Source organism: Euprymna scolopes, chromosome 19, assembly GCF_053919585.1.
Source record: "Euprymna scolopes isolate OS-2025 chromosome 19, ASM5391958v1, whole genome shotgun sequence".
NCBI lineage: Eukaryota > Metazoa > Mollusca > Cephalopoda > Sepiida > Sepiolidae > Euprymna > Euprymna scolopes.
In genome coordinates this window covers 139,890,296-139,917,224 of record NC_136500.1, presented here as the reverse complement: position 1 = coordinate 139,917,224, position 26,929 = coordinate 139,890,296, and the positions used below count along the sequence as shown (strand labels likewise).

Below are 26,929 nucleotides of genomic sequence, written 5' to 3'. Positions count from 1 at the left end.
AAACAATTCCAGCCAGGAACAAAAGCCTTTCAACTTGGCTCTGTGGGGTTTCTGCCCTTGGGCAAGAGTTCAGGGGCAATGCGTTCACTTTAATGCCAGCCAACCAAATTTCTTGTTTCTCAGAACACAATGATTTTTATCAAATGTTAAATCCAATCCCCCATCTCTTGAGATCATTCTGTTTTCCTCTCTAAAGATTACCCTTTCCTTTTTCTATCCCATTATTTTATATTCTTTTTCTTTTCTCTTTCTTGTGAATCTTTTCTTTCTCTATCTTAACCATATCTCTTTTTCTCTTTTTTCTTGTTCTTTCTTTCTCTCCAACTTAAATTATTTTTCTCTTAAAGAAACTGTTTTATCAGTTTATGCTCTCCTGTCTTCCAGTTCGTTCCCATCACTTACTTGGTGGTCTGGCACTTAAATATAACAGGTGGGCCAATGACGATATTACCTAGATAAAAGAGCAGACCTCTCGTCGCCATGTCAATTTCACTTTTCTTTTCTGTCCACCATATTGGCAATAAAGACATATTCCAGACTTTGGAAAAAAGATAAATTTCTTAAATCCCATGTCAAACACTGCACCTAACTCTTAGCCTGTAAGCAAGTTGAATTGGTGTTACCTGGGCATGCAATATCGTTACAATTGCAGTCTTTGTTTTTAATATGTTTGCATATTTCTCTCTCTTTCTATTTCTTTCTATCTCTCTTGTGTTTCTGTCACAACAGAAGAATTGTAATTCAGTTGAGATCTATTATCAATTATTAACAAAAGATTAAAATGCCTGCTTTGTTTATGAAAAAATCGAAATGCATTATACTGAATATAATTTCTTAATTAAATTATTTCTTACATGGGATTAAAAAATATTTTTTGGTAATTTATTGTTATAATCCTGATTAAAGGGTTACGAGGAAAATAGAATATGTGGATAGAATAGAAACATGTATTAACAAGAACATACAAAAGTGTGAGGTGTTCGTTTAGCCAATGAACAAGCTCTGTTGGTTCTCCAGATGTAGACCCGGCATTAATACCTTTATTAGATATGGAAACGTGGTGATGCATATTTGAAAGCAAAGGTGTACACACACACGCACATTCCAGATGGATTTTGTCTACATTCCTGTGTCCCATAATTGTTATAATCCTGATTAAAGGGTTACGAGGAAAATAGAATATGTGGATAGAATAGAAACATGTATTAACAAGAACATACAAAAGTGTGAGGTGTTCGTTTAGCCAACAAACAAGCAGAGGTGTGCACACACACACACGCACATTCCAGATGAATTTTGTCTACATTCCTGTGTCCCATAAAAATGACCGGAATTGTAATTATCATCAAAAACAAAAAGCAGGTCAGGAGTTATAAATTGTACAGTGCAAAATAGAAAGGAAGAATATAATATCCTAATATTTACATTTCCAGCAATGTCGATTGATGTCTATATAAAAAATAACATGAACAACTGGAGAGAGAAAATAAAGCGGACAGAGCAGCGAGCGTGTTTGACATGTTTGACACCTCTCCATCGGTATGCCACACACCAACCAACCCCATACAACTAATGTTTCTCTTTTTGCCGATAGGCAAAAAGCTTAATTGTAAATAAAATTTATATGTTGATAAATTTGTCTGTATTGATTTGGAGAATAATGACAAAAGAATTGTCAGGTGTATATATTATATAAATTATATACATGATTTTAGCAAGTATTTGAAAAGTGCAAGCTAGAAAATCATGTATACATTTAACAACACAACACCTTATCTACCGGTATTATCTGTGGATCAGTTCATTCATAGGGAATTCCGCCACAACATTTGTTATTACATTTTTGATTTCAATAAATAAATTAATGATAATAAAAATTATGCTAAAGTCTCATAGAAGTGATAAACACACACACGCACCTGCACGCACACACACACACACACACGCACATAAAGGTTAGAAGTTGTCAAACAGTTTTATAGAGATTCGACACTTTTCTCTGCTGTCCAATCAGCGAAAATTTTTGGTAATTTATTTATAAAACTATAAAAAGAGACATATATTATTTGTTTTGATTGGACTATTGTTCTCATCTTGAGTGTTATTTGTGCAACGTTTCGGTCGATATAGCCTTCGACCTTCATCGGCCATTTTGGAAAAGCAAGGAGAAACGTTACTGTAAAGGGTTCCGTGTTCTTGGAGTTGTTTTTTGTTTTGTTTTTTGGCTGTAGTTTCATATGTGTGAAAAATTTTTTTTTTCAATAAAAAATTTTTTATAAAAAATTTTTTATTGAAAAAAAGTATTTTTCACACAAAAAAAACCATGGCGAAAAAAAAAAAAAAAAAAAAACGAAACAAAAACAACTCCAAGAATATGGAACCATCTATGGAGCAATTAACTTTTCTCCTTTCTTTTTCAAGATGCCTGATGAAGGTCGAAAGCTATATCGACCGAAACGTTGCACAAATAACATTCAAGATTCCAATAAAAAAAAGTAATACAAAGAATCAGCCCTCATCTCAAAAACTCAGAAATGAAAAAAAAAAAACTTGTTATGACGATGAAAAGAAAATATCATTTTAGAAATTAAAATGCTTTGTTTTTTGCTGTCAGCCAAGAAAAAAACATGTCCGTTTCGCACCTGAGGATGAGTTCTCTGAAATGGATGACGAGGAACTAACAGTTGCAGCATCAGATGAAGTTGTGTTGAATAAAAGAGAAGAAACAGTTGAGAATCTTTCCTTGGTTGGCAATCGAAATAATCACAATTCCAATCACATACAACAATGGCATAATGATGGTGAGTATGAAGATTCTTTGTCAAGGAGGAATTTCTTCTTTTTTGCCTTTTTCGTCTTCTTTATGTCATTTTTCGTCATCATCTTCATCTTTGTTATGTTCGGAGAAATTGTGATGTCAGGATCATTGGATAAGCAATTTATTTGCTTCAAAAACATTATATTATTTATAGGACGATATTCAAAGTCCAGTGATGCCGCCATCTTGCTTGGATTTCCCAAGTAGAACTCTCAAGATTTTTAAGAATCTAATTCTTACTTTATTTAGAGTTATTCCCCTTTTATCGCTAAACAGCCTTCATCTTTGTCTTTTTTGTTTTTGTCTTCATCTTCTTCGTCTTCATCTTTTTCTTTTTCGTCTTCTTTTTTGTCTTATTCTTCAGCATGTTTTTTTTCCACATCAGGTGTTCATAACACGTTGGCCATAGTGGCAAGGAGCAACTTAATCCATAAAATTCTTACAAAATATTTTTCTGAATTTTGGAGATGAGGATTGATCATTGGTATTATTCGGACATCTTAAGTGTTATTCACACAACGTTTCGGTTGGCACAACCTCCGACCTTCTTCAATTGTTTCTTGTTGAACTCGGGAGTCTGCACGGAATTGGTAAGAGGTCCAAGTAGATCAAACAAAAATAGAAACCATTTGAAATGAGGTCAATTAGTACAAACCTTTGCGCCTGTATGCATGCAATGGTATTTTTTTTTTACTCTTATTCACCCTCACACAGTGTCACATGGATGTAAAGGGCGACTATTTAAGACAATATGTAGGGAGTTGGGCAGCAAAATCTCTTTTCACAATACAATTGAACTTCTGCATGACAGTACAATCAAGGAAGCAGGAGACCATGAAGGAATTCCAAAATTTAGCAGTTCCAGGGAAGAAATTATTAGAATAGAAGGCTTTCCAGCATCTATGGATCTCTGCAGTGAAGGGGTAGAATTTTGCTGCTTGTCAGATTAATTGGGGATATTTACGTTTAGGGAGTGCAGGTGCTATGAGTTTGTCAGAGTACATTCGGTAAAAATGCTTGCAAAACAGACACAGAGATGCAACATTGTGGTGATGGGACAGAGGTTGGAGCTTAGCTGATAGTGCAGAACTTATTAGGTTGGAAACTCTTTCTTGAACCCTATCTAAGAGTGAGAGACTAGTGGTAGATGTACCAGCCCAGATGTGGCAGTGATACATGGGCGAATGGTGGCTTTTTTTTTTGTAAACGATATAGGATGTTCTCTGATGTGAGTCATTTTATAGCACAGTAGAGAGAAGACACACCTTCTTTGCAGCAGCCTTGGCAATGTCTTCTCTTTTTTGAAAAATGTCAGATGCAGTTCCATTATTTTAGTGAATAGAGAATGCGTTAAATTAATTTTCTTTTCTTTCGTCTTGCATACATCAGCCTTCTGGGAAAAAGCATTTGGAAAACATCTTTAGCCATGGGTCACAAAGTATGCACAAATTCCATTTGATAATTTTTGTAATACTCAAGTGTGACCCTACTCGACAATGCTGACACCAATACTGTTTCTGTGGTCTTCTCTTCTGGCCATGTAGTGATCTCCCATATTGGCTGCTGCCAGGGTTGGGGCACACATGTCTTCACATGTATAAATAAAATAAAACAAACTCTGACTCATTCTGAGTGTTTGTGTACAAGGTGCCTTCAATAAGTTTTCAGACATTTTTTCTAGGGACGCTTTTATTGATAGTACACCCACAAAACTTTAGTCCCCTTCGAAGTATCTCCTCCGGCTGCGATGCACTTGTTGTATAATTCCAACAACTTCTGGAAGGCCTCATGAAAATCCTCTTGTGTGTGCATGTCAATAACCCTCATCACAGACCCTTTCATCTCCTGAATTGTCTTATAACGACAGCCTCTAGGGCGTTCCTTAAGCTTAGGGAATAACCAAAAGTTGGCAAGATTTGGACTATAGGGAGGGTGAAGAACTGCCTTGATGCCCATCTTGATCAAATAGTCTGTAACAAGGATGGAATTGTGGACTGGTGCATTTGCGCAAATCTTCCGTATCTTCAGTTCCCCATGAATTATATTGTGTACAGTTCCCACACTGACATCAAACTGTGCACTTATTGTCTCTATAGAAGCACGATGGTCCTTATCTATGAAATTCTTTATTTGGCCAATCAACTTTGGTGTTCTGACTTCCTTACTCCTCCAACACATCTCAATATCCCTCACAGACTCCCTGCCTTCCTTGAATCTCTTATGCCACTTAAAAACTGATGTTCGATTCATGCAAGATGGTACAAAAGCAGTCTGAAGTACTCCATACGTTTCTGTGGCAATTTTTCCAAATTTAAAACAGGATTTTATTGCATACTGTTCTTCTAAAGTGTCATCATGTCCAAATTGCTTTTGTGATATTCACCAGCTGTAATAATCAGACTTTAGTAGGGTGTAGTCTAATTTCTGCTGTAGCTGTTAATTTGAACTTGAAACCATAAAAATTGGTCAGTCATCCCATAAGATGTATAGCAATAACATACTGAATTTTCAAAAGTCTACAACAATTTTAAATGCCTGTAAAAAAAAGTCTGGAAACTTATTGAAGACACCTCATACATGACATCATCAACCCTCTACACCCAGTGGTCACCAAACTTTTTTTACTGCGAGCCGGATAACTGTAAGAATAACGAACACGGGGCGTATAATCATTCTATTCAATACTTGCAAGCCAGAATGGAAACATGGAAAAAAAAGAAGACGGAAAACTAAGTTTAGCATTTCTTGACTGGTGCACGGGCAATGAACAAAAACAAAAGCAACCAACATATTTATTTACTAAAAAATTATCAAAGAAATCGACAAAAAAAAAGATAGTCGCATCAAACATGTGGACATATCCGAATCTTACAAACTAAGCAGCAAAAAAGGTTAGTGAGATTTCTGAGACTTTTTTTAGTAGCACCTACTGTTGTATATTGCAGGGATTTTATTAACAGAGAGATATATTAAAACAAGTCATATGTTATCTAGTGGATGTGAGATATTGTTCTTTTAACGGACAGATAATAAACGTATAAATCATATGTATGTTGTTTAGCCAGGAGGATATGATATTGAGGTGTAAACCGAGTCATGTTGTATCAGACTTAATGCACGGGAATATTTTACAGTTCATATATAAGAAGAATAATATATGCTTCATACCTTTTCTCTTGAAGAGTTCTTCTATCTTCCTGCTGCTCCATGACGAACCATGAAATGACCAGCACCATCAAATTGAGACATCTGTTCTTTCTTGTGAAGCCATAAAACAACTCTTTATATTTTTATAATATAAATTTATTACAGTTGTCTCAAATGGTTTTCACAGGATCTGCAGTTCGTCTACATTTTCTATTCTTACAGCTCACTCCTAGCTGTCTGTTCACCCCTGTCTATATTGTCCGTCTGCTTTGGTGGTCAAAACTCAACTCTCTGAATCTCTCCAAAACTAACTACATTACGTGTTCTCTTACGTCACCTCATTACGTGTCTCAGACCAACCTAATGTCTAATTATCCAAACCCAAAATAATGTTTACATCTATTTTCTATTTTCGCATTCCTTTTGTGATTCCACGTCAATCATCTCTTTCCAATTTAGTAGTTTATTCTTCTAATCATAATAACTGATCCAGCGACCATCCGTCACTAAAATTAATTAATAATAATACTAATAATAACAATTACAATAATAATAATGTTTTGACCCTTGGCCCTGCTCGCCACAGTTAACACAGATACTACACTATGATCACAGCCTAAAAGGGTCATAACATTACACAACAAAGGGTGAAGAAAACGGAATCTTAAAATGAAAAAGGAATTGAATTAGAAACGTAATCAAAATCCTGTTAAAATACAAGAAAGGCGGAGGATTTAGGGGTCACTGATAAAGATACAGCTCATCAAAGGTAGTGGAGAGCTGGAAAAATGAAATGCCTAATTAAAAGAACAAAGCAATCAGGAGATCTCTGCAAGCATGAAAATCTCCTGGTATTCTACACATAATATTCAAATTGAAATTTTATCACAAAGCAACTGGCCCTGACGGCATTCCAATTATAGTGTTGAAAAAGCTTCAACCAGAACTTGCCCCCATACTTACAAAACATTTTAAGCGTTGTCTTAAGGAGAATTGCTTCCCAAACACCCTGGAAAACCTCATCCGTACGCCCTGTATTTAAGAATTCAGGTGACAGTTCATCTCCCTCTCAGTATAGACCAATAAGTCTCCTGTGCATCATGGGTAAGTTGCTGGAATCCATATTAAATAGAGAAGTAGTCAACCACCTCAGCAGAAACAACCTTCTTAGTGACATGCAATATGGTTTCCGTTCTGCTAGATCTACGGCAGATGTGCTAGCAGTTATAGGATTAGTGAATCTCGACAAAGGCTTCCTTTCCAGGGCAATTGCTCTTGACATATCAAAGGCCTTTCATAAAGTATGGAATAAAGGCCTACTTCACAAGATTTCCAGCTACGGTATAACTGGAAATGTTTTCTCAATTATTAAATCGTTTCTTTCTGATAGGCTCATAAGAGTAGTGGTTGATGGACAGAAATCAGAAGCCCACAGTATTAATGCTGGTGTCCCTTAAGGGTCCATCCTGGGCCCAACTCTCTTCCTAATCTACATCAATAATCTCCCTAAACACATACTTAAATCATTCGTTAACATCTATGCTGATGACACTACCATCTATGGCAACATATCAAAGGCCGTAAATGACAAAGTTTACTCTGATTCTCTCTCCTCTGATCTTGAGCGCGTGGAACAACGGGGGAAAAGGTGGCTGGTTACTTTTAATGCATCCAAAACCAAGCTTCTATCTTTACATCATCAACGCTCTGATCCCCATCTGGCATCAATTGAAATGGATTGCTCTCGTCTTGGGGAGGCTCCATGTTTTGACAAGCTTCTGTGATTGACCTTTACTCCTGATTTGAAATGGAACACGTACATCAAATCTGTTGCCAAGGTCGCTGGAAAAATGATGGGATGCTTCTACCGCTCCAATAGATATCTCACTGCTGATGTAATTCTTTATCTATATAAAAGCCAAGTACGTCCAAAGATGAAGTACTGCTGCCATATCTGGGCAGGAGCTGCTAAAAACACCTATCCTACCTTGACAGATTACAAAATAAACTTCATAGTCTAGTGGGGGGTGCCCTTTTCTCTTCCCTGCAACCTCTCTCCCACAGAAGGGACGTTGCGAGCCTGTCTTTGTTTTATCGTTATTTCCATGGCAAGTGCTCGTCTGAACTCCAATCTCTGGTCTCCTCTCATCAATCTTTCATGAAAAACATCTATCTAGCTGAAACTACTGTCAGTAATTTCCCCCACTCTTTGTCTGTGTCTAAATCAAAATGTAGATTCTATGAAGAAATTTTCTTTTTTAAAGGTGCACGCCTATGGAACTTTCTTCCATTTGCCTGTTTCCCATCTGACTACAACTTAGATGTCTTCAAGTCCAACATAAACACATTCCTGTTGAACCACCCCCTTAAGTAAGACACTTTATCAGATCTCCATTACTAGCGATTACTACAATATTATCCCATTGCTTACTGTACACGCAATAACCCTTATCCCCGAGTGGCCTCCGGGCCTTGATAAGTGTAAAAAAAAAAAGTTTTGTGGTCCATACATTTTATCAAACAAATTCAAGTACCGTTGGCGGGTTGAATGAACTGACATCGTAGTTAAGTTGTCCTTGATTGATACGTTAAGGTCAACATCTACATTCTATCCGGGCAGTGTTTATCAGTTGATGCCAGCTCATCTCAATCTCATAAAACTCTCCTCAGCTTTAAAACTGTCCTCAACTGTCACAAACCTAAGACTGTCCATAAATTGTCTCCAACTGTTATACACTATGGCAAAACTAACTCTAAAATATATTTTACCAATCTCTTGTTCCTGTTATCGTCACATTTCGTCACTATTTTTGCATTTTTTGTGTTCCTTTGTAAACACCTTTCTATATCATTTTTTCAGCTGACAAACTTATTTCCTCTTTTTTTTTTTTACATACTAACACTTGGGGGCGGGGGCGTCAATAGTATCACATTATAAAGAAACTAATTTATTGAAAAAGATTTTTTTTTTTCTGCAGGAAACTGTGATCAGGAAATAAACAATAAAGATTCAAATAAGAAGGAAGTTTTTGGAAAGAAAGAATTACATCCCAAATCTCAAATTAATTGGCTCTGGCCAAACGGGAAACAACCACAAGTCAAAGCCCACATCATAAAACACACTGGACAAGAATTGGAGGAATGTGACAAATACCAAATTCCAGACCCTACAATCCCAAACAGCGCTTGGTCAGATAAGAAAAACGTCAATGAGAAATCCTTGTGCAAGAACAGCAATATTCAGTACATTACGATGAGAACACTTAAAAAGTTAGTCGCATCCAATAAGCAAGGCGTGTCAAATGCCAGGAAGGAATCAAGAACCGCGTCAACAATGTCAAAAGAGCAGTCAAGTTTCGGTTTTGCTGTCGATCAAACGCCGACTGATGAAGAAATTAATTGGCTCTGGGAGAAAGTCCAAAGTTGTCTGCAACAGAAGCCGACAATTATCAAGTCGATCGCACAGACTGTTAGCGAAACAAAGTCCGTGTTATCACACATGTACCTCGATGGCCGCATTCTTGATAAAACCAACACACTGTGTGTCAACAAGATGGCATCTCCGTCCCTTTGGTACCCTCTCACATCCAACGGAATGTTGATGTTGGATGGGAAGGCCACGTCTAATTATGCCAAGAGGCTGACCTTTCTCCAACAAAGAGCAGGTTCGTTTACTCAAGGGCCGATGACAGAAAACCCAGAGAACGTTTCTTCATCTAAGTTTGAGCCAGAAACTCTCCCTTCCAGTACAGTTAGGGATAGATGTCTTGATATATCTTCAAAAGCAGGTAAGTTGGTAAAAGTTTGTGTTTTACTTTTTTTAACATGCAACGTATTGTTATATATAGCTATTCTGATGGGTATATATTGTGCATTAAACATAGTCTTGTTCTTGTTAATGTCACTGCCACCAGACATCAACCCAAACAAAACAAGTTTCACATTTACAAATGGCCATGAGCTTAGAAATAATCTAGATCAGGGTTTTTTTTTTTTTTTTCTTTTTTTAAAAGGTGGTCACCACTTATCAAGGCCCGGAAGCCACTCAGGGATAAGGGTTATTGTAAGTACAGTAAGTTAGTGTGGATATTTAAAGTGTCTACTTAAGGGGGTGGTTCATCAGGAATTTGTTTACATTAGACTTGAAGACATCCAAGTTGTAGTCAGGAGGGAAGCAGGCAGACGGAGCAGAGTTCCACAGGCATGCAGTTCTGAGAAAGAAGCTTGTTCATGGAATCTACGTTTTGATTTAGGCATAGATAAAGAGTGGGGAAAGCTTTTGACAGTGAATTCAGCTAGACGGGTGTTTTTTGTAAAAGATTGGCGAGGGGGGACCAGAGATTGGAGTTCAGACGAGCACGAGACGCGGTTTCCCAAACTTCAGGACATCATGGATCCCCTGAGCAAGGCAAAGGTTTTTTCATAGAGCACTAACAAGATAATTTCTAAAATAAATACAAAAACATTAATTTCAAATTTTAACTTATATTTGTTCATTAGTTCCTGTTCGTGATTTTACTATATTTTCGTGTTTATAACTTTTTTTTTTTGTTTTTGATTAATCAAAAATTATTGCATTTTTAAATTTTTATTTACTTTTTTATGAACCATCCTGAAGCTCTTTACAACTGTAATTATGTATCATATTTCTTTCCAGTAAAAAGATCAAAAATTAAATGTCTGTAGCCATTTAATTTTTCCATAAAAGCATTTGATCTGCTTTAAGAAAGGGCTTCTGAAGCCCCTTGGCCTTACTCACTGAGCCCCAGTGTGTGTGTATGTGTGTGTGTGTGTGTGTATCATATATATGCAATCATCATTAGTTTATGTACACCAACATTTATTCATCGATAATTTGATACCCTGTTATCCAACAGGCAAACTCAAAACCTATGTTCGATTACTTCAATTACAGATGCAGGAACTTTAACTTTTCTTTGATGTACTTCATCACTATAGAGAATTTAATGTTTAAACAGTAAATTATGAAATTTTTTTTAACATTTGACCAAATTTTATAAAAAAATTATCCAAAATAATCTGTCTTGAACATATTCAAGTTATCTTCATTGATAGAGAATGCAATCATCTGCTCCCGGAAACCATATCCAAATTTTACCCACTTGTTGACTGGTTTTCAAGCCTGGTGGTCATGGTCTACCTAGCATGCATGCTCATGTGCACAGCCTTCACAACTCTTACACAGTTACCTTCATATCCTTCTTTGGGCTGCAGCATCAAGAACTTCAACAATAAAGTATATTACGTTTACTTGTGCATTATTCATGGTTTATCTCTCTTTGTTTACCCTGACTGTTCTTTATTGTATTGGGACAATTAATGTAGTCTTTCAGTTTCTAACTACCTCTCTGATTTTCACCACCTTCATGTATCATGTTTCATATCTCCTTGACAAAATGTCTCTGAGAGAATAAATGTATGTATATGTAAAGCCAACTGTTTCTTAATTTTTATCTTTCATCGAACCATCATGTGTTATCCATGATAACATAATATACAAAATGGTGACCGCCTGTTTTGATAGAAACCAAATACATGGTTTCTATCAAAACATTGAAATACCTGAAAGTATCCTGCATTTTTACAAAGCCACGATTCATCCACGCATGGAGTATTGTTGCCACATCTGGGCTGATGCATCTGCCACTAGTCTCTCGCTCCTAGACAGAGTTAAAAAAAAAAAAAAAAGAGTTGGCAACCTAATAGGTCCTGAACTATCAACTAAATGCCACTCTCTGTTCCATCGCTGAAATGTGGCATCCTTGTGCCTGTTTTACAAATATTTGAATGGCAAGTGCTCTGATGAACTCAAAGCACTAGTACTCCCAACAATACCCTTGACAAACCAGACAAGCAGCAAAATCCCACCCCTACACTGTAGAGATCCCTAGATGCCATAAAGCCTTCTACTCAAATATTTTTTTGTCCTCAGACTGCAACACTTTGGAATTCTCTCCTGGGTCCCTGCTTCCCTGGGTGTACTGACACGCAAAAATTCAAGTGTACTGTAAACAGACATCTCGCTGCCCAACTCCCTAATAGCATTCCTGCCAATCTGATCCCAAATAATAACCCCTCACGACTAAGTGGCTCTGTATCTTGTTTAGGGTGAAATGACAATATATATATATATATATATATATATATATATATTAGATTTTCTAATGAGTTCATTGTTAAAAAATTTTTTGTTTTTTTTAATTCCTTTTGACAGTGACGAATAGTTTAGCCGACTTTTTAAACGCTGAAGAATTATCTGAAACAGCCAAAGTTGGTGAAAGTCAAACTGTTGTGGCTATAAAAGAAGTTGAAATGGAGCCACCCAAGCAGGATGGTGTCCCTTCCAAGCACAGAGGTAAGATTCTGATTTTTTTCTTTTTTTGGTTTGTTTTTGGAAGTGGGGAACACGTTATTGATATAGTTTGTCAAGCCTGATTTTATTTGGCTATCTTTCGTGATTTAACTTTCCCATTTTAAACATTCTTCAATGGAAGCAAATACTGCCATGTGGATTGTGAACTAAGTCAGGTAGATATGCCAAATATCAGGTCTGAGTATCTGGTCAGAAGAAATAATAACCAAGCTGATTGACACAGACACCCACCTGGACGGAAGTATAAATATCTGGTGATATAAAGCGAGGATATCGGCAAAACAATACACATCCTATAAGAGTGTGACCACAATATTTGCATAGGCAAAATTCTGAAATGGAAATTGCAATTGTGGATATCCAAAAATGTGATATTAACTGGATTAAATTGGTGAAAAGGCTTCAATCTTGGAACTTTTAGGAATGTGGAGTTACCCCTTAGTTACCAATACTCCAAGGTCCATTCTGATCTGGAAGAGTGGTAGTATCTGCGATGATCCTATCTATGAGTGGAATAGAATTTGTACAACACAAAACTGCCTCGGATACCCACGGGCAAAGTGTTTGCGTCTGCTCCACTCCACATGCTAAAATTAACTTTTCCTAGATCTTTTTTTCTACCTTAATTCCCAACCCTATCAACTATTCAAACTCCCAACCCAAACTATCCAGAGCAACCCAACGATTAATTTGAATAAAAATAAAATTAAAACTTTGTGTAGTATCAGAATCAGTATGGGAATCGAAAAAGTTTTGCATATTTTCCGATGCCAAAACCAATTCTTTTAATTGTCTTCTTTTTTTTTTTGTTTAATACAGAATTTTCCGTTGATAAATATTTATTGATTTCAAATAAATATTTATTGATTTCAAATTACTACAAAAGACTAAAATTTATAGACTTACCCCCCCCCACCCCCCGCTTGTGTATTTTTACATTTTCGGAAATATATGTACATATTACATTTATATATATATTTACTAGCAGCCCACCCGGCGTTGCTCGGTCGTAAGATACACTTAAATATGATATTTTACTTCATGCAAATTATGTATTTTATATTATAGAGACAATTTTTTATCGATTATTATATTACGCCTAAGATATGGTAATGAGATCAAAACTAAACCTGGTGCCATCAGCTAGAATCGAAATCAAAACATACAATTCTTCATCCTTATTCCTTAGCTTCTGAACCATGCCCATACACACACACACACATATATATATATATATATATATATATTAGTAGGGTGCCCGGCATTGCCTGATCATAAAATATGCTTAAATATAATATTTTGATTAATGCAGATTCTGTATATATTATTATATTATATTCAACCCAACATATATTAATTATTTTAAAAGTTAAAAAAAAAATTACTTTTGCGCCACCACCAAAAATCAAAACCAAAACGTTTAGCTCACGATTTATTTTTCCTCTGCCATTAATGACTGAGTTATGAAGACATATTTGCTGTGATTAAAACATGAACCAATATCTACTACGTTATGCAAGTGTATCCGTAATGCCATTGTTCGACCTTCACCTGGCAAATTTCATTTTTTTAAATTTTCACACTTTTGTACCGATTTTCTCGGTATAAAACCCAAATATAAAGTTTTGCATGGGTTCAAATACTTTATATATGAAGTTTCATGTCTGTAGACCAAAAACTGTAGGAGGAGGTTGGTAGGCAAAATTTTTTAAACAAAAATTCATATGCATACATAAATAAATATGGAAAGAGTTTTGTGTTTACTATAATCTTTTTACGCAAATATTACGCAAGTATAAATCATGTAGAATATCTGCATGAATATAATTACACGTAAAAGTCAACTAAAGATGATCATCCCATAAAAAACGAAAAAACTAATAGGGAATTGATTAAAAATTAAAAAACAAAAAAAAACAAGAAAAAAAATAAAAAAAATAGCTCTATAGCTAAATATTTAAAGGTTTTAAAAGAATCAGAATCGGTAATTGTATCAGAATCAGAAAAAATGTTAAAATCGTCCCATCACTAGTTATCGCTCAAGTCAAAATATTGGGTGAGTATAAGTTGGTTAGATCAAGAGAAATGTAGATGTGCTGACAACATCTGATTAAACAGTAATTATCAATCTCGTTCTCTCTATGTCGATCCCTTTACTCCACTTGTCAGTGATTTGGATTGAAGATCATGCCGAATAAACCTCCTTTATCTTCCATTAGTTTTGACTTGACTTAATCCTTTTCAAAATAGGCTTTGATTTCAGGACAACAAGTCTGGAAGGATCATAAAGAAGCTTGTTCAAAATATGGGTAATAATTTGCAACATTTTTTTTTTTTTGCATGTGTTAGATTATACAGGGCGACAATGGGTTGCCCTGCTGATTTTCCTAAATCAATAATAATTATTAAAAAGCAAAATGTTAGATAATGAAGATTATTATTGTTTTGTTAACTGTCATGTAGAAAAAGGTATGCAAAAAGAATGTTTTGAAAGAAGAAATGTTTAGTAAAATATTTAGGTTAACTTAGAATAATCAAAAAATAATGTGGTCGATGAACAAAATAGGTTTCTAACAGATAGAAAAACGTGATTCAAAAGTAACATGTTAAAAGATATCAGTTGAATTACATCATAGCAAGAATTAGTTGGAATATATACAAACAGAGACAGAGCTAGAGAGATGAGACAGGCCAGTTCTCAGCTGGGGAATCGTTCAGCCGTGAAAGCTATGAGGCACAAAGAAAATAGTAAGAATGTACAATAAAGATGCGTGCAATCTTCCAACAGGAAAACATTTGGAATAAAAGCTACCTGAAAATACAACCAAAACCTGGTTGTTTCTTTAGATGGATATCCATTTCAGCTTTAGCCGGTTTGTCAACCAAAATCCCCAGAAGAATGAAGGTAATGTTTTCCTGTTTGGAAAGATATAATTTCCCAGATGTTTGTGGATAAATTGTTATATGTCCCGTTTGTTGAACTATTGTGGAAGATAGAAATATCTGTTCATTATATGCGTCAAAATGTACACACACACACACAACGAACATTACATTGATGACTATATAACATGTACATGGGTTGGTCCCCTCGTTTATGTACCTGTTTTATATACACTCCCTACATATATATATATATATATACAGAACCCCGCAACATAACACATGTATGACACAAGATTAAAATGCAACAAAATTGTCACCGATCGATTCATAAGTCTAGCGAAATTGAACAACAAAATTAAGAAAAAAAAAAAAAAAGCTTGTTTCTTAGAACTGCACACCTGTGGAACATTCTTCTGTTTTTCTGCTTTCCAGCTGACTACAATAGGGTCGTCTTCAAATCCAATGTAAACAAGTTATTGATGAGACGTCCCCTTAAGTAAATTTTCACTACTAACGATTACTACGATATTGTCCCATTGACCCATTGACTACTGTACATTTTTCTAACCTGTATCCTCGGGTGGCCTCTGGGCCTTGATAAGTGGTGACTCCTATGTAAAAAAAGGTGTTGATATGCTGTCAAGTAGAAAAAAACAAACAATATGCCACAAGGAAGTAAAAAAAAAAAACGTTTTTATGTCTGAAGATGACATCATAATTGTAGCGGAATTTAACAAAAACATAAATTTAAAAAAAAAAAAAATATGAACAAAAGAGATATAGAATGGCTTACCTGAGAATTCGGAACTGGCCGGAAGTCAAAGTTAGAAGCGCAAACATGCTCAGACAGTACAATTTATAGTCTTTGTCACGAGTTCTATATGCAAATTTATCAGCTGAGTCAGTTGTATATATATTGAGTGATCTTAGCAGTTGGGCGGTTTTGGTTTCTTTTCTTACATTTGCTATCGAGTAATGTTGTGGTGCGAAGTGGAGGAAGAGGAACCATATTATTTAAATTTAGTTGAGGTTAAATAAATAATTAAAATCACTAAAGACAAGAGGTGACGCCACTTGATGTAAGCAAGTCATGTTTTTTGTCCATCTTCTTTGTCGTGACGATCTTGTAAGCATGCATTATGTATTTCGGATTTGAAAAATGGGCAAAACTTTAACGGTAAAAATTTGAATCAAAAACAGAAAAAGAAGTGTTGTCCTTTAGTGAATCTATTCTTTAAACTTCATTCCATTTTGTTTTTTGTAGGAGGAGCTCCTCCATCTTGTTCGTTTTTGTCTTTGGAAGAAAGACGCTTAATGGAATCTTTGGAACGGATCAATAACAAATTGAAGAGTAAGTATGGATCTATGGACGGGTTAGGATTCATTCAATCTTTACATCGAGTTATTAAAATATTAAATGGGTCGCGAGAGACCAATGAAAAGGCAATTTCAAACCAAAGTCTACAATAGACCAACAAAAAATGTGGTTCAAGACTGAAGTGTTGATAGGACAACACAATTTGATTTGGGAACAATTCATTTTATTAAAAAATGAGAAAAATCTTAACTTTTACTTTAGCGACATCAGATTAATCTCTATATTAAACGATTTCATTTTACATGTGTGAAAGGTAATAACGTATGTGGCTTAGAATATTATTTTATATGTCAGATTTTTTATGGACACTAAGAATGCATACATTTTAATAGTAAAACTAACGAATGATATATATTATATTATTATAGGCTTTTTTAGCCGATTAAAAACAAACAAAAGTTATAGCCTGTTGGTTTAGAATGAATGCTTTAGAGTAAATGTTGTGACTGATCTCTATTAATCTTGAAGGATGCCATAATATAATACTTGCTACACCTCATCATAACAAATGTTCATACAAAATTTCAGTCAAATCAGCCCAGTAGTTTTTGAAAAAAGTGGAACAGACAGACAAACAAAGATATATATATATATATATATATATATATATATATATATATGGAAGTTTTAAAAGCCAAAAACAATGCGAAGAAAGACCGGAATCATGAAAGTAAAGAAAAACAAACAATGATTCCGGTCTTTCTTCACATTGTTTTTGGCTTTTAAAACTTCCATATATTCCTTTACGAACAATGCTTCAAGCAAACTACTACCTACTCTTATATATATATATATATATATATATATATATATATATATATATATTATGCCTTTACATAAGCAGTAATTTGTTGTTACACAGTCATGAGCATGTTTCGGTCTTCTAGTGTTTAGTCACTAGAGACCTTTTCAGGCAACAAACGTTTCTTTATGAAAGCGGAATTCAAAATGAAAACCGAAAATCAACTTTCAGCAAAAGAAGGCCGTATTTTTTTTTTTTTTAAAGATTGCTGATTTATTTATTTTTAATAAGCGATTCTATGATATTTCTTTCTTTTCACTCTCTATTTAAATATTTTTACATGCATATATATATATATATATATATATATATATATATATCACCAGGCACACCTAGATTTACCCTTAAGTACCATAACCTAACTTCTATTAGATGGATTTGCCCATCTAGTTTAGATTTAGGTTCAGTAAGTAGAAAATCTTAGAATTATTCCCTCTATTAAAGAAAAAGTTAGCCTCCCTCTCTGACAAAACTCAAACTCTGTAATTAACTGGTTTCTTACCCTAAAGCATAAATATATTCTCAATTTTATAACTGTTGGCATCAACAATTATTACTAATCAATTTTCCTATCCTCTCAAACAAGGCCTTTATTTTCGCTAAGAAAAACTCTGATTTTACAGATTTGGAAATTAACATAATCCTCTTAGCTAGAAAGTCTCTTATACATCTCAACAATGAATTTTAGACTAGAAAAGACATCCCCCAATAACTTTGATATCCTAATAGGTGATTCAGATTCTGCAGAGATGATGGACTTAGTTGGCCTTTAACTTTTAAAAGAATTTGAACATCATTGTAAAGACATTCAAGGGGGCTTTAGAGAGATGACACCCTACTGGCAACAACAGCTAGACTAAGAGAATATTCCCTAACCCCTTTAATTAAAAAGATAAATCTGAAAACATCCCTTTCTCTATGAATTGGGCTATTCTTAAAAAGTCCAAGTCTCCAGGTTCTAAGTGTTGTGATCTTTGCATATCTGAAGCTTAAAATATACTTACTTCCCTCCAAAGTATCAACTAATTAACTCCAACAGCGAACTTATTTTCCAATGTAAACACAAGAAAAAATTTAAATATAACCAATTCAATATTACTTAAACCTATGGCTATAAATTTAATCAATATAAAAGATTACTTCTATTCCCCTCTTTTTTAGTCACACTCTTTCCTATATTTTTTTCATATTATTTTATTTATTTATTAATTTTTATTTTTTTTCTATTCTATATATATTTTTTTCTATATGTGTGTATATGCATTTATACATTTACATATGTATGTGTATGCGTACATTTATTATAATTTTAAATTCTGTATTAAATTTAACCAACCTCAATTATATGACTGTCTGGGTCAAATTGACCCATTCTGACCTATATCTATCTGTTCTAAAAATAGATTTAGAAAGATGACTCTCTACCTGCACCATTCCCTTCTTTCTCTCTCTCCTTCCTCCTCAACTATGTATATCTCTTTTATCACCTCTCCTCTTGGTTTTTTTAATATCCTTTCTTCCTCTCTTTTACTCTTATTTCTCTTTTCCATTTTTCTCTCACCACCCCTTTTCCTGATTTCATTTGGTATCTTCATTTTAACACCCTCTTTTTCCTTGATCCATTTAAAAAAAAAAGTTGCATGCCTTGACTTCTCCCCAACCTAACGATTTTTTTGAAGCTCTATTTTACCCTGGACATTTATATTTATATTTCTGTTTTCTCATGGATTACCAATGCATTTTCAGCATACCCATCCTGTTCTGGATTTTATCATCTTTCCCATTGGATTTTTATCATATCCTTTTTCTCCTATTTGTCCGTTTCTTGCTTTCTGAATCCCTTCAAACTGTCTCAAATTGTTAAATGACTTTTTTTTATGCAAATATAATAAACTTCATATTATTTGTTTCCTGTAATATATTCACCTGCAAAATTTATTGTATATTTTGCAAACCTCTTCCCTCTGATGAGAAGAATTGCATTCTTCAAAACTCCATGGAATAAGGGTTTTCTTGTTTTATTTGTACTCCTAGTCGAATAATTAAAATTTTGTATACTTTCCTTATAGTTTTATAAGCATTTTTGTTTTTTTTAAATTTGAATAAATTTTCAATATCAAGATTTTTATTTTATATATATATATATACTAGCAAGGGTACCCGAGTGTGGTGAGGTGTTGGGAGGGGGGGGTCCAAATAAAATGGAAAATAAAGAATAAGCAAGGGTAATAACCCTGTTTAAATATTTAACAAAAAAAAAAAAAAAACGAATGTGAAGCAAAATAAAGAATAAGCGAACGATGTTAAAACTTTTAAAAAATCAGGAAAACAAAAATAAAAAAAAACAACAAACGTGATGGAAAAATAAAAAATGAACGAAAAAATGGCATAAACAACACTGTTTCAATATTAAAACATTAAAAATCGAAAAAAGAATTTATCTGACATCTTGGCTTGAACGTGCAATCTTAAGATAACGAAGCTGCTACCATACTGACTGAGCTATGACCACGTCAGCAAAATTGGGTTGTTTTTTTATATTTAAACTAATTCAAGAAAGAACGTTTTTTGCACATGCGTGGATGGCTAAATTGTCATGAAGGGACGATTTTTTGCTACCCCTCCCTGCAGAAAAGTAAGGAGTTGCAGGTGAAGGAATTAATATTTTAAACCAATTTTTCGATATTTGTCGTCCAAAGGGTCGAGCTTCAAAATGATACTGATCTCGTGAAAATCCGTCGCCTCTGTCGAATGTTTTTGCAAGACTTACAAACATAATACATACATATATTTAAACAAATTTTTGCCCTTTATATTATAGACTAGTAGTGGTACCCGGCATTGCCTGGGTTTTTAGAGGTGTGTGTGTGTGTGTGGGTAGGGGGGAGTAAAATCAAAACAAAGCGAAGTAATAACCCTGTTTAAATATTATAAAAAAAAACAATCTTAAAACTTCTAAAATAAATCGGGAAAACAAAAAAATAAATAAATAAAAAAACAGCGAATGTTATGGAAAAAAAAACAATTAAAAATAATGAACGTGATGCAATATGAATGGTCGGACATTGGCCAAGGGTTTGAAAAAAAAGTTTGGGGGTGGGAGGTAGGTTCAAACCTGAATCCTTGAGGCAAAAGCGAAAAAAAAAAAACCCCCAAAAAACGTGATGACTTACCTAAAAAAATGTTGGGTTGGGGGAAAAACCAGCTCCACATAAAAAATGGGGGTGTCCATTTGAAAAGCAATTGTCTGATATGACGGTTTTCACCACATTGATCAAAGCTGATTTGCTTTCTGGATGTCCCCGATGCGAAAGCCAAAAACATACATCGTTTCAATTTAGTTTCAATTTATTTATACTAAAAAGTCAAACAAATACGCGACACAGTGAAATAGCGATTTTTATAAAAGTCGATCAAAATAAATCGTACATATTACGATCAAGGGGGTATATAAACAGTTCTAAGACATAGTAAAACCCCGGAGAACCCCGGCGAGAAAAGCCTTTGCTGGACATACAGAAAAAATGCACACACACATTTTGCCTTTTATATATATAGATGTATCTTAAGAACGACACATGCTCCACTGTACTTTCCGATCCCAACATATGATTCTTGTAGTGAAGAGAAATAGAATTTGGAGAGAGAAGGTAATTTGCACATTTTTCTAAATCTTCTTGTTTTATTTTTCAAACAGGTTGCACCAACCCGACTGCACCAAATGATACCCTAACGCATTCTTTAAAAGATCAGGTAAAACAAATTCTAATTCAGTGTTATTCCAAAAAAAGTAAATAATTACAATAAACGAGACCACCAATGCCCCATTTGGTTAGTATTTGCTTTATACGAGGAGTTTTCCAAAAGTAATGCCTCCAATATTTTTTTATTCCGCCCGAATGGATCAGAGGGGATTGCAAATTGCATTTTTATTACGACTGAAATGAATTTGTGCCCTGAAACTTTCATCTCTCTTGTTGCGGATACAGGGTGGAATGATAAAATTGTCACCCTAGAAATGTTTCATTTGATGAAAATCAGTTATCTTTTTTTTGTTGCAGACCATCTACTAGTTGGCCAGCTGTGTACAAATCCCAAGAGCGATAGGAGCCTTCAATTATGTCTGTCAATGTTCAACAAGTGAGATCGGAGATGCGTCGTTGTACTGTAAAATTGCGGGGGTGGGGTATTTCTATATGACTGTGTGTATATGGCACAAGAAGGAATATGTTGTATTGTTGGGGGTTCTGTATGACATGGACAGTTGTATATATATTTTGGACGTGTGTCTAACTTGTTTAAAGTCTAGTGGTATAAAAATTTGGACAACTGATACATTTTAACAAAAGGGGCAAACAACAGTTCTATGGGGTTGTAACATTGTAGCTGTATAGCGAGCATATTTGTGTGTGTGTATGTGTATATATATATATATATATATATATATTCATTCAACCAGAACTTGTCCCATACTTACAAAACTATTTAAGCGTTGTCTTAAGGAGAATTGCTTCCCAAACACCCTGGAAAACCTCATATTTAAAAAACCTCATATTTAAGAATTCAGGTGACAGGTCATCTGCCTCTCAGTACAGACCAATAAGTCTCCTGTGTGTCATGAGTAAATTGCTGGAATCCATATTAAATAGAGAAGTAGTCAACCACCTCAGCAGAAATAACCTTCTTAGTGACATGCAGTATGGTTTCCGTTCTGCTAGATCTACAGCAGACGTGCTCACGGTTATATCTCATAGGATTAGTGAATCTCTCGACAAAGGCTTCCTTTCTAGGGCAATTGCTCTTGACATATCAGAGGCCTTTCATAAGGTATGGAATAAAAGCCTACTTCACTAGATTTCCAGTTACGGTATAACTGGAAATGTTTTCTCAATTATTAAATCATTTCTCTCTGATAGGCTCATAATAGTGGTTGATGGGCAGAAATCAGAAGCCCACAGTATTAATGCTCAAGGGTTCATCATGGGTCAAACTCTTATCCTGATCTACTTGAATGATCTCCCAAAACACATACTTAATCATTCGCTGACATCTATGCTGATGACACAACCATCTATGGCAACATATCAAAGATCGTAAATGACAAAGTTCTCTCTGATTCTCTCTTCTCTGATCTTGAGCACGCGGTACAATGGCGGAAGAGGTGGCTGGTTATTTTTAATGCATCCAAAACCAAGCTTCTATCTTTACATCATCAACGCTCTGATCCTCATCAATTGAAATGGATTGCTCTCGTCTTGGGGAGTCTCCATATTTTGACAAGCTTCTGGGTTTGAACTTTACTCCTGATCTGAAATGGAACATGTACATCAAATCTGTTGCCAAGGTCGCTGGAAAAATGGTGGGATCCTTCTATCGATTCAGTAGATATCTCACTGCTGATGCAATTCTCTATCTATATAAAAGCCAAGTATGTCCAAAGATGGAGTACTGCTGCCATATTTGGGAAGGAGCTGCTAAAAACAGCCTATTCTGCCTTGACAGATTACAAAATAGACTTTGTAGCTTTTTCTCTTCCCTGCAACCTCTCTCTCACAGAAGGGATGTTGTGAGCCTGTCGTTGTTTTATCATTATTTCCATGGGAAGTTCTCGTCTGAGCTCCAATTTCTGGTCCCCCCCTCGCCAATCTTTCACGAGAAACACCCGTCTAGCTGAAACTACTGTCAATAATTTTCCCCACTCTTTATCTGTGCCTAAATCAAAACGTAGATTCCATGAACAAAGCTTCTTTCTTAGAAGTGCACGCCTGTGGAACTCTGTTCTGTCTGCCTGTTTCCCACCTGACTACAACTTGGATGTCTTCAAGTCCAATATAAACAAGTTCCTGTTGAACCGCCCCTTAAGTAAGACACTTTATCAGATCTCCATTACTGGCGATTACTACAATATTGTCCCATTGATTACTGTACATGCAATAACCCTTATCCCCGAGTGGCCTCTGGGCCTTGATAAGTGGTGACTTCCTTGTAAAAAAAAAAAGTAAATAAATATAATCATTTATTCCTTGCTGGGTTTTTTTTCCAAAGTTGGCACGCTTTGTATAAGATTACATTTTTCTAAGTCACCCACCCCCATTCTGACTTCCATTTGGCGTCCAGTCATAAAAAACCCATCTGTCTCTAACGCGTTGTGTATCGCAACTGATCTCCCATGTGTACATTTCAAAATCTATATTTTTACTATGTCGTCACTACAGGTAGCCTAAAGATCTTTGCTGGGTTTTGTCCCATATTTTTGCTTATATTATGGTTAACTTGACAGATGGAATTTAAGCTAACATCAAGTTAACATTCCTGACATTTATTAAATGTAAATATTTCAACGTGACATAACTTTTTACATCCTTAAATTATTTCTACTAAAAAATATAATATAATAATAATCGATCATTTTAATTTAGTTTCCAGTATTTTTCTGGTAGACTAACAACATAACAGTACAACGCACACTCTTTACTGATCCAAGTTATGACAACAGGACCATTGCCAGCACCCTCAAAATGCAAATCCGGACAGTTCAACGCTTGAGGACACAACTCAATGACATTTCTGGCCACGGTTATGGTTTTGGTGTCGTTTCAAGTGAGGGCCACATCATGCCACCTCACATCTTCGGAGTCGGCTTGAAAGTCAACACCAAAGTGTACCTGGATGCATTAAAGAGTGTGGTGATCCCCTGGTGCAATCAGGTGACCTTAGGTGTGGCAGAAGGGCTCGGCGCCGGCCCACAAGTCCAAAGAGACCCAGGCTTGACTTCAGAAGGAGTGCTACGAGTTTGTACCCTTCTCTCACTGGTCCCCCTTCCTCCCCTGACTTGAACCTGCAGGACTACTTTATTTGGTCATACATCGAGAACATCAACATGACCTCCCATAACACCAAAGTCAGCCTGCTTGCCGCCATCTGCCAAGTATTCGCCAAGCCCCAGCCAGTGCTTGTGGAAAATGCATGTGCCCAGTTCCGGACTTGTATTGAGGCGGTGATTGAGGCTGAAGGTGGCTACATTGAATAGATGTCAGCTCTACTACATAATCAAGTTACCTGAATTGATTTTTTCTATAAAAGTTTTAAAATAAAGCTGTGTTTTCTTTTGGGTGACAAATTTACTGTGCTTATCTATATTCCTCGCCCCCCCCCCCCCGAAAAAATTAAGCAAAATGGTTGAAAGAAATATTGTATACCAAAAATCACATCAATTAATCAAGCAGTTTTATAATAAAGAAAATTATTTTTAAGCGAATTTAAGATTTTCCAATATCCACCCCTCCCCATGTTAAGAATGGCTTTTGAAAATTTCACGTTTTAATTATTTTCAATTATCTCCCTTGTTCTGCAAACTGGCATGAGAAATTGTCAATCATTTAACCATAAAATTGGACTTTTTCATTTTATTTTCAACTAGCATTTCGGACAGGCGTTGCCCTCATGTTTGGAGGTGTATGCTGAGAAAAAAAAAAAAAAAATGGTAATTTTTTTTTAACTTTGACCCTTTATATTTATTGTTTTGGGCTCAAATTGAGTTATTAAGTTAGATCCATGTCCAAGGAACCTATATCGAAAATTTCAAGTGTTTAGACCCAAAATTGTCGGAGGAGTTTGGTAGAGTTCTCAAAGGTAAAATCGTTGAACTTTGACCCCTTAACAGCTAAATTTCTGGCCGAAAACCGATCACATAGATTTTCCCAAATCTCAGTACCCTGTATATCAAGTTTCGAGTCTGTACACTGAAAATTAACAGAGTTATTGCGAAGGAAAATGTACAGACACATTCACTTTTATAGATATATAGATAAAACTACTTGATTATTTTACATAATTTTTGGTATATGATATTTTATTTCTGTTACGTACATCATGAAGATTTTTTTTTTTTTTACAGGAAGCGGGGGGGGGGGAGTTATCGATTTTCACTCAGTTCTCAACTCTAAAAACTAAAAAAAAAAATCTGAAAATAATATCCTTAACAAATGTTTCTTCTTTCTTTTTTTCTTTGTTAGCTGCAAAGAATGGAAGGTTCGTCGATGGGACATCAGGAGGCTCAATCAAATTCAGAAACCCAGAATGCCTCCAGAGCTCAGTTTAATGGGATCATTTGAAGAATAAAACTCTGTATTCCTGAATTTTTGCGATGATGATTGATTATTGGTATTATTTGAATTCTTCAGACTATTTTAATTTCACAACATTTTAATTGATGTAACCTCCAAACTTTTTCGGGTATGTCTGTCAAACTCGAAAAGCTGCACGGTATTTTGAATGGAATCCTTTTAATCCACAGCGGTAACATGTTCTTGTTCCATGACCGGGTAGAAATCCAAAGTAATCCGCAATTGTATTTTGAGTGTCGTCTGCATTGAAGATTGAACCTTCAACCTCCAGAAGAGTGTAACTTTCACAATTGAATTTTACAAAGCACTTTATCCACTACGCCATGCAAGGCCCCGTGGATTAAATAAAAGGTTCCATTTCAAATTCTGTGCAGACTCCCTGAGTTGGACAGAAAGATTCCCAAGTTCAACAAGATACACCTGAAGACTGTCATAGGTTACATCGACTAAAACGTTTTGAAAATAACACTCAAGATGAAAACGATAGTCTGGATGATCCAAATAAAAATAAAAAAATGCATAGTTGTAAGTACCGTTACATCTTTTTTATAAAAAGAAATCAAATAAAAGTTTGAGAAGCGTTTTTTTTTTTTTTATTTAAACATGTTGATCAAAAATGAGGAAAATGATGGAGACGATTTTTTTTTTTCATGGCAATCGCACCATTAATGACCTGTGTCCTGTTTTTTTTTTTTTTTTTTTTTTTAAGTGGGCAATTATTCGCGAGGAACTAAAAATGCAGAAGATTTGCACAACGTTTGTCCGAAAGGTGCTCCATGTTTTTCACAGATTATTTGACCAAGATGGCATCAAAACAGTTCCTCAACCTCCCTGTAGTCCATATCTTGCTCCCTGTGATTATTAAGCCAACTAAATTAAACTAAATATAGTCATCATTTGAAACCCTTATGCCTAGCAACTGTTTTCCAAAATTCATAATGATCAGTTAATTAGTTTTTGAATGAATCTCATGGATAAAAATATAAACATATGAAGTACCTTCAATAAGTTTCCAGACTTTTTTTTGTACAGACATTTAAAACTGTCGTAGACTCTTGAAAATTCAGTATGTTATTGCTATACATTTTATGAGATGACTGACCAAGTTTTATGATTACAGGCTCAAATGAACAGCTACAGCAGTAATTTGAATACATCCTACTAAAGCCTGATTGTCACAGCTGGTGAATTTTAAAAATGCAATCTAGACTTGATGACACTTTAGAAGAACAATATGCAATAAATTTTTATTTTAAACTTGGAAAAATACCACAGAAATGTATGGAATGCTTCAGACTGCTTTTGGACCATCTTGCATGAATCGTGCATCAGTTTTTGAGTGGCATAAGAGATTCAAGGAAGACAAGGAGACTGTAAG

At 35.0% G+C, this 26,929-nt stretch overlaps 1 protein-coding gene across 1 annotated transcript in view; it reads left to right on the top strand.

Moving 5' to 3' along the window:
* Positions 1 to 26,134, top strand: part of LOC145240002 (uncharacterized) — an 81,278-nt gene extending 55,144 nt beyond the window's left edge. Inside the window, exons 6-11 of the mRNA XM_080103589.1 lie at positions 2,615 to 2,801; positions 8,944 to 9,753; positions 12,201 to 12,341; positions 16,510 to 16,596; positions 21,123 to 21,178; positions 25,441 to 26,134. Of these exons, the coding sequence (XP_079959715.1) occupies positions 2,615 to 2,801; positions 8,944 to 9,753; positions 12,201 to 12,341; positions 16,510 to 16,596; positions 21,123 to 21,178; positions 25,441 to 25,539 (1,380 nt within the window). The 3' untranslated portion in view covers positions 25,540 to 26,134. The remainder of the gene's footprint in view (positions 1 to 2,614; positions 2,802 to 8,943; positions 9,754 to 12,200; positions 12,342 to 16,509; positions 16,597 to 21,122; positions 21,179 to 25,440) is intronic.
* Positions 26,135 to 26,929: the final 795 nt, after the last annotated feature.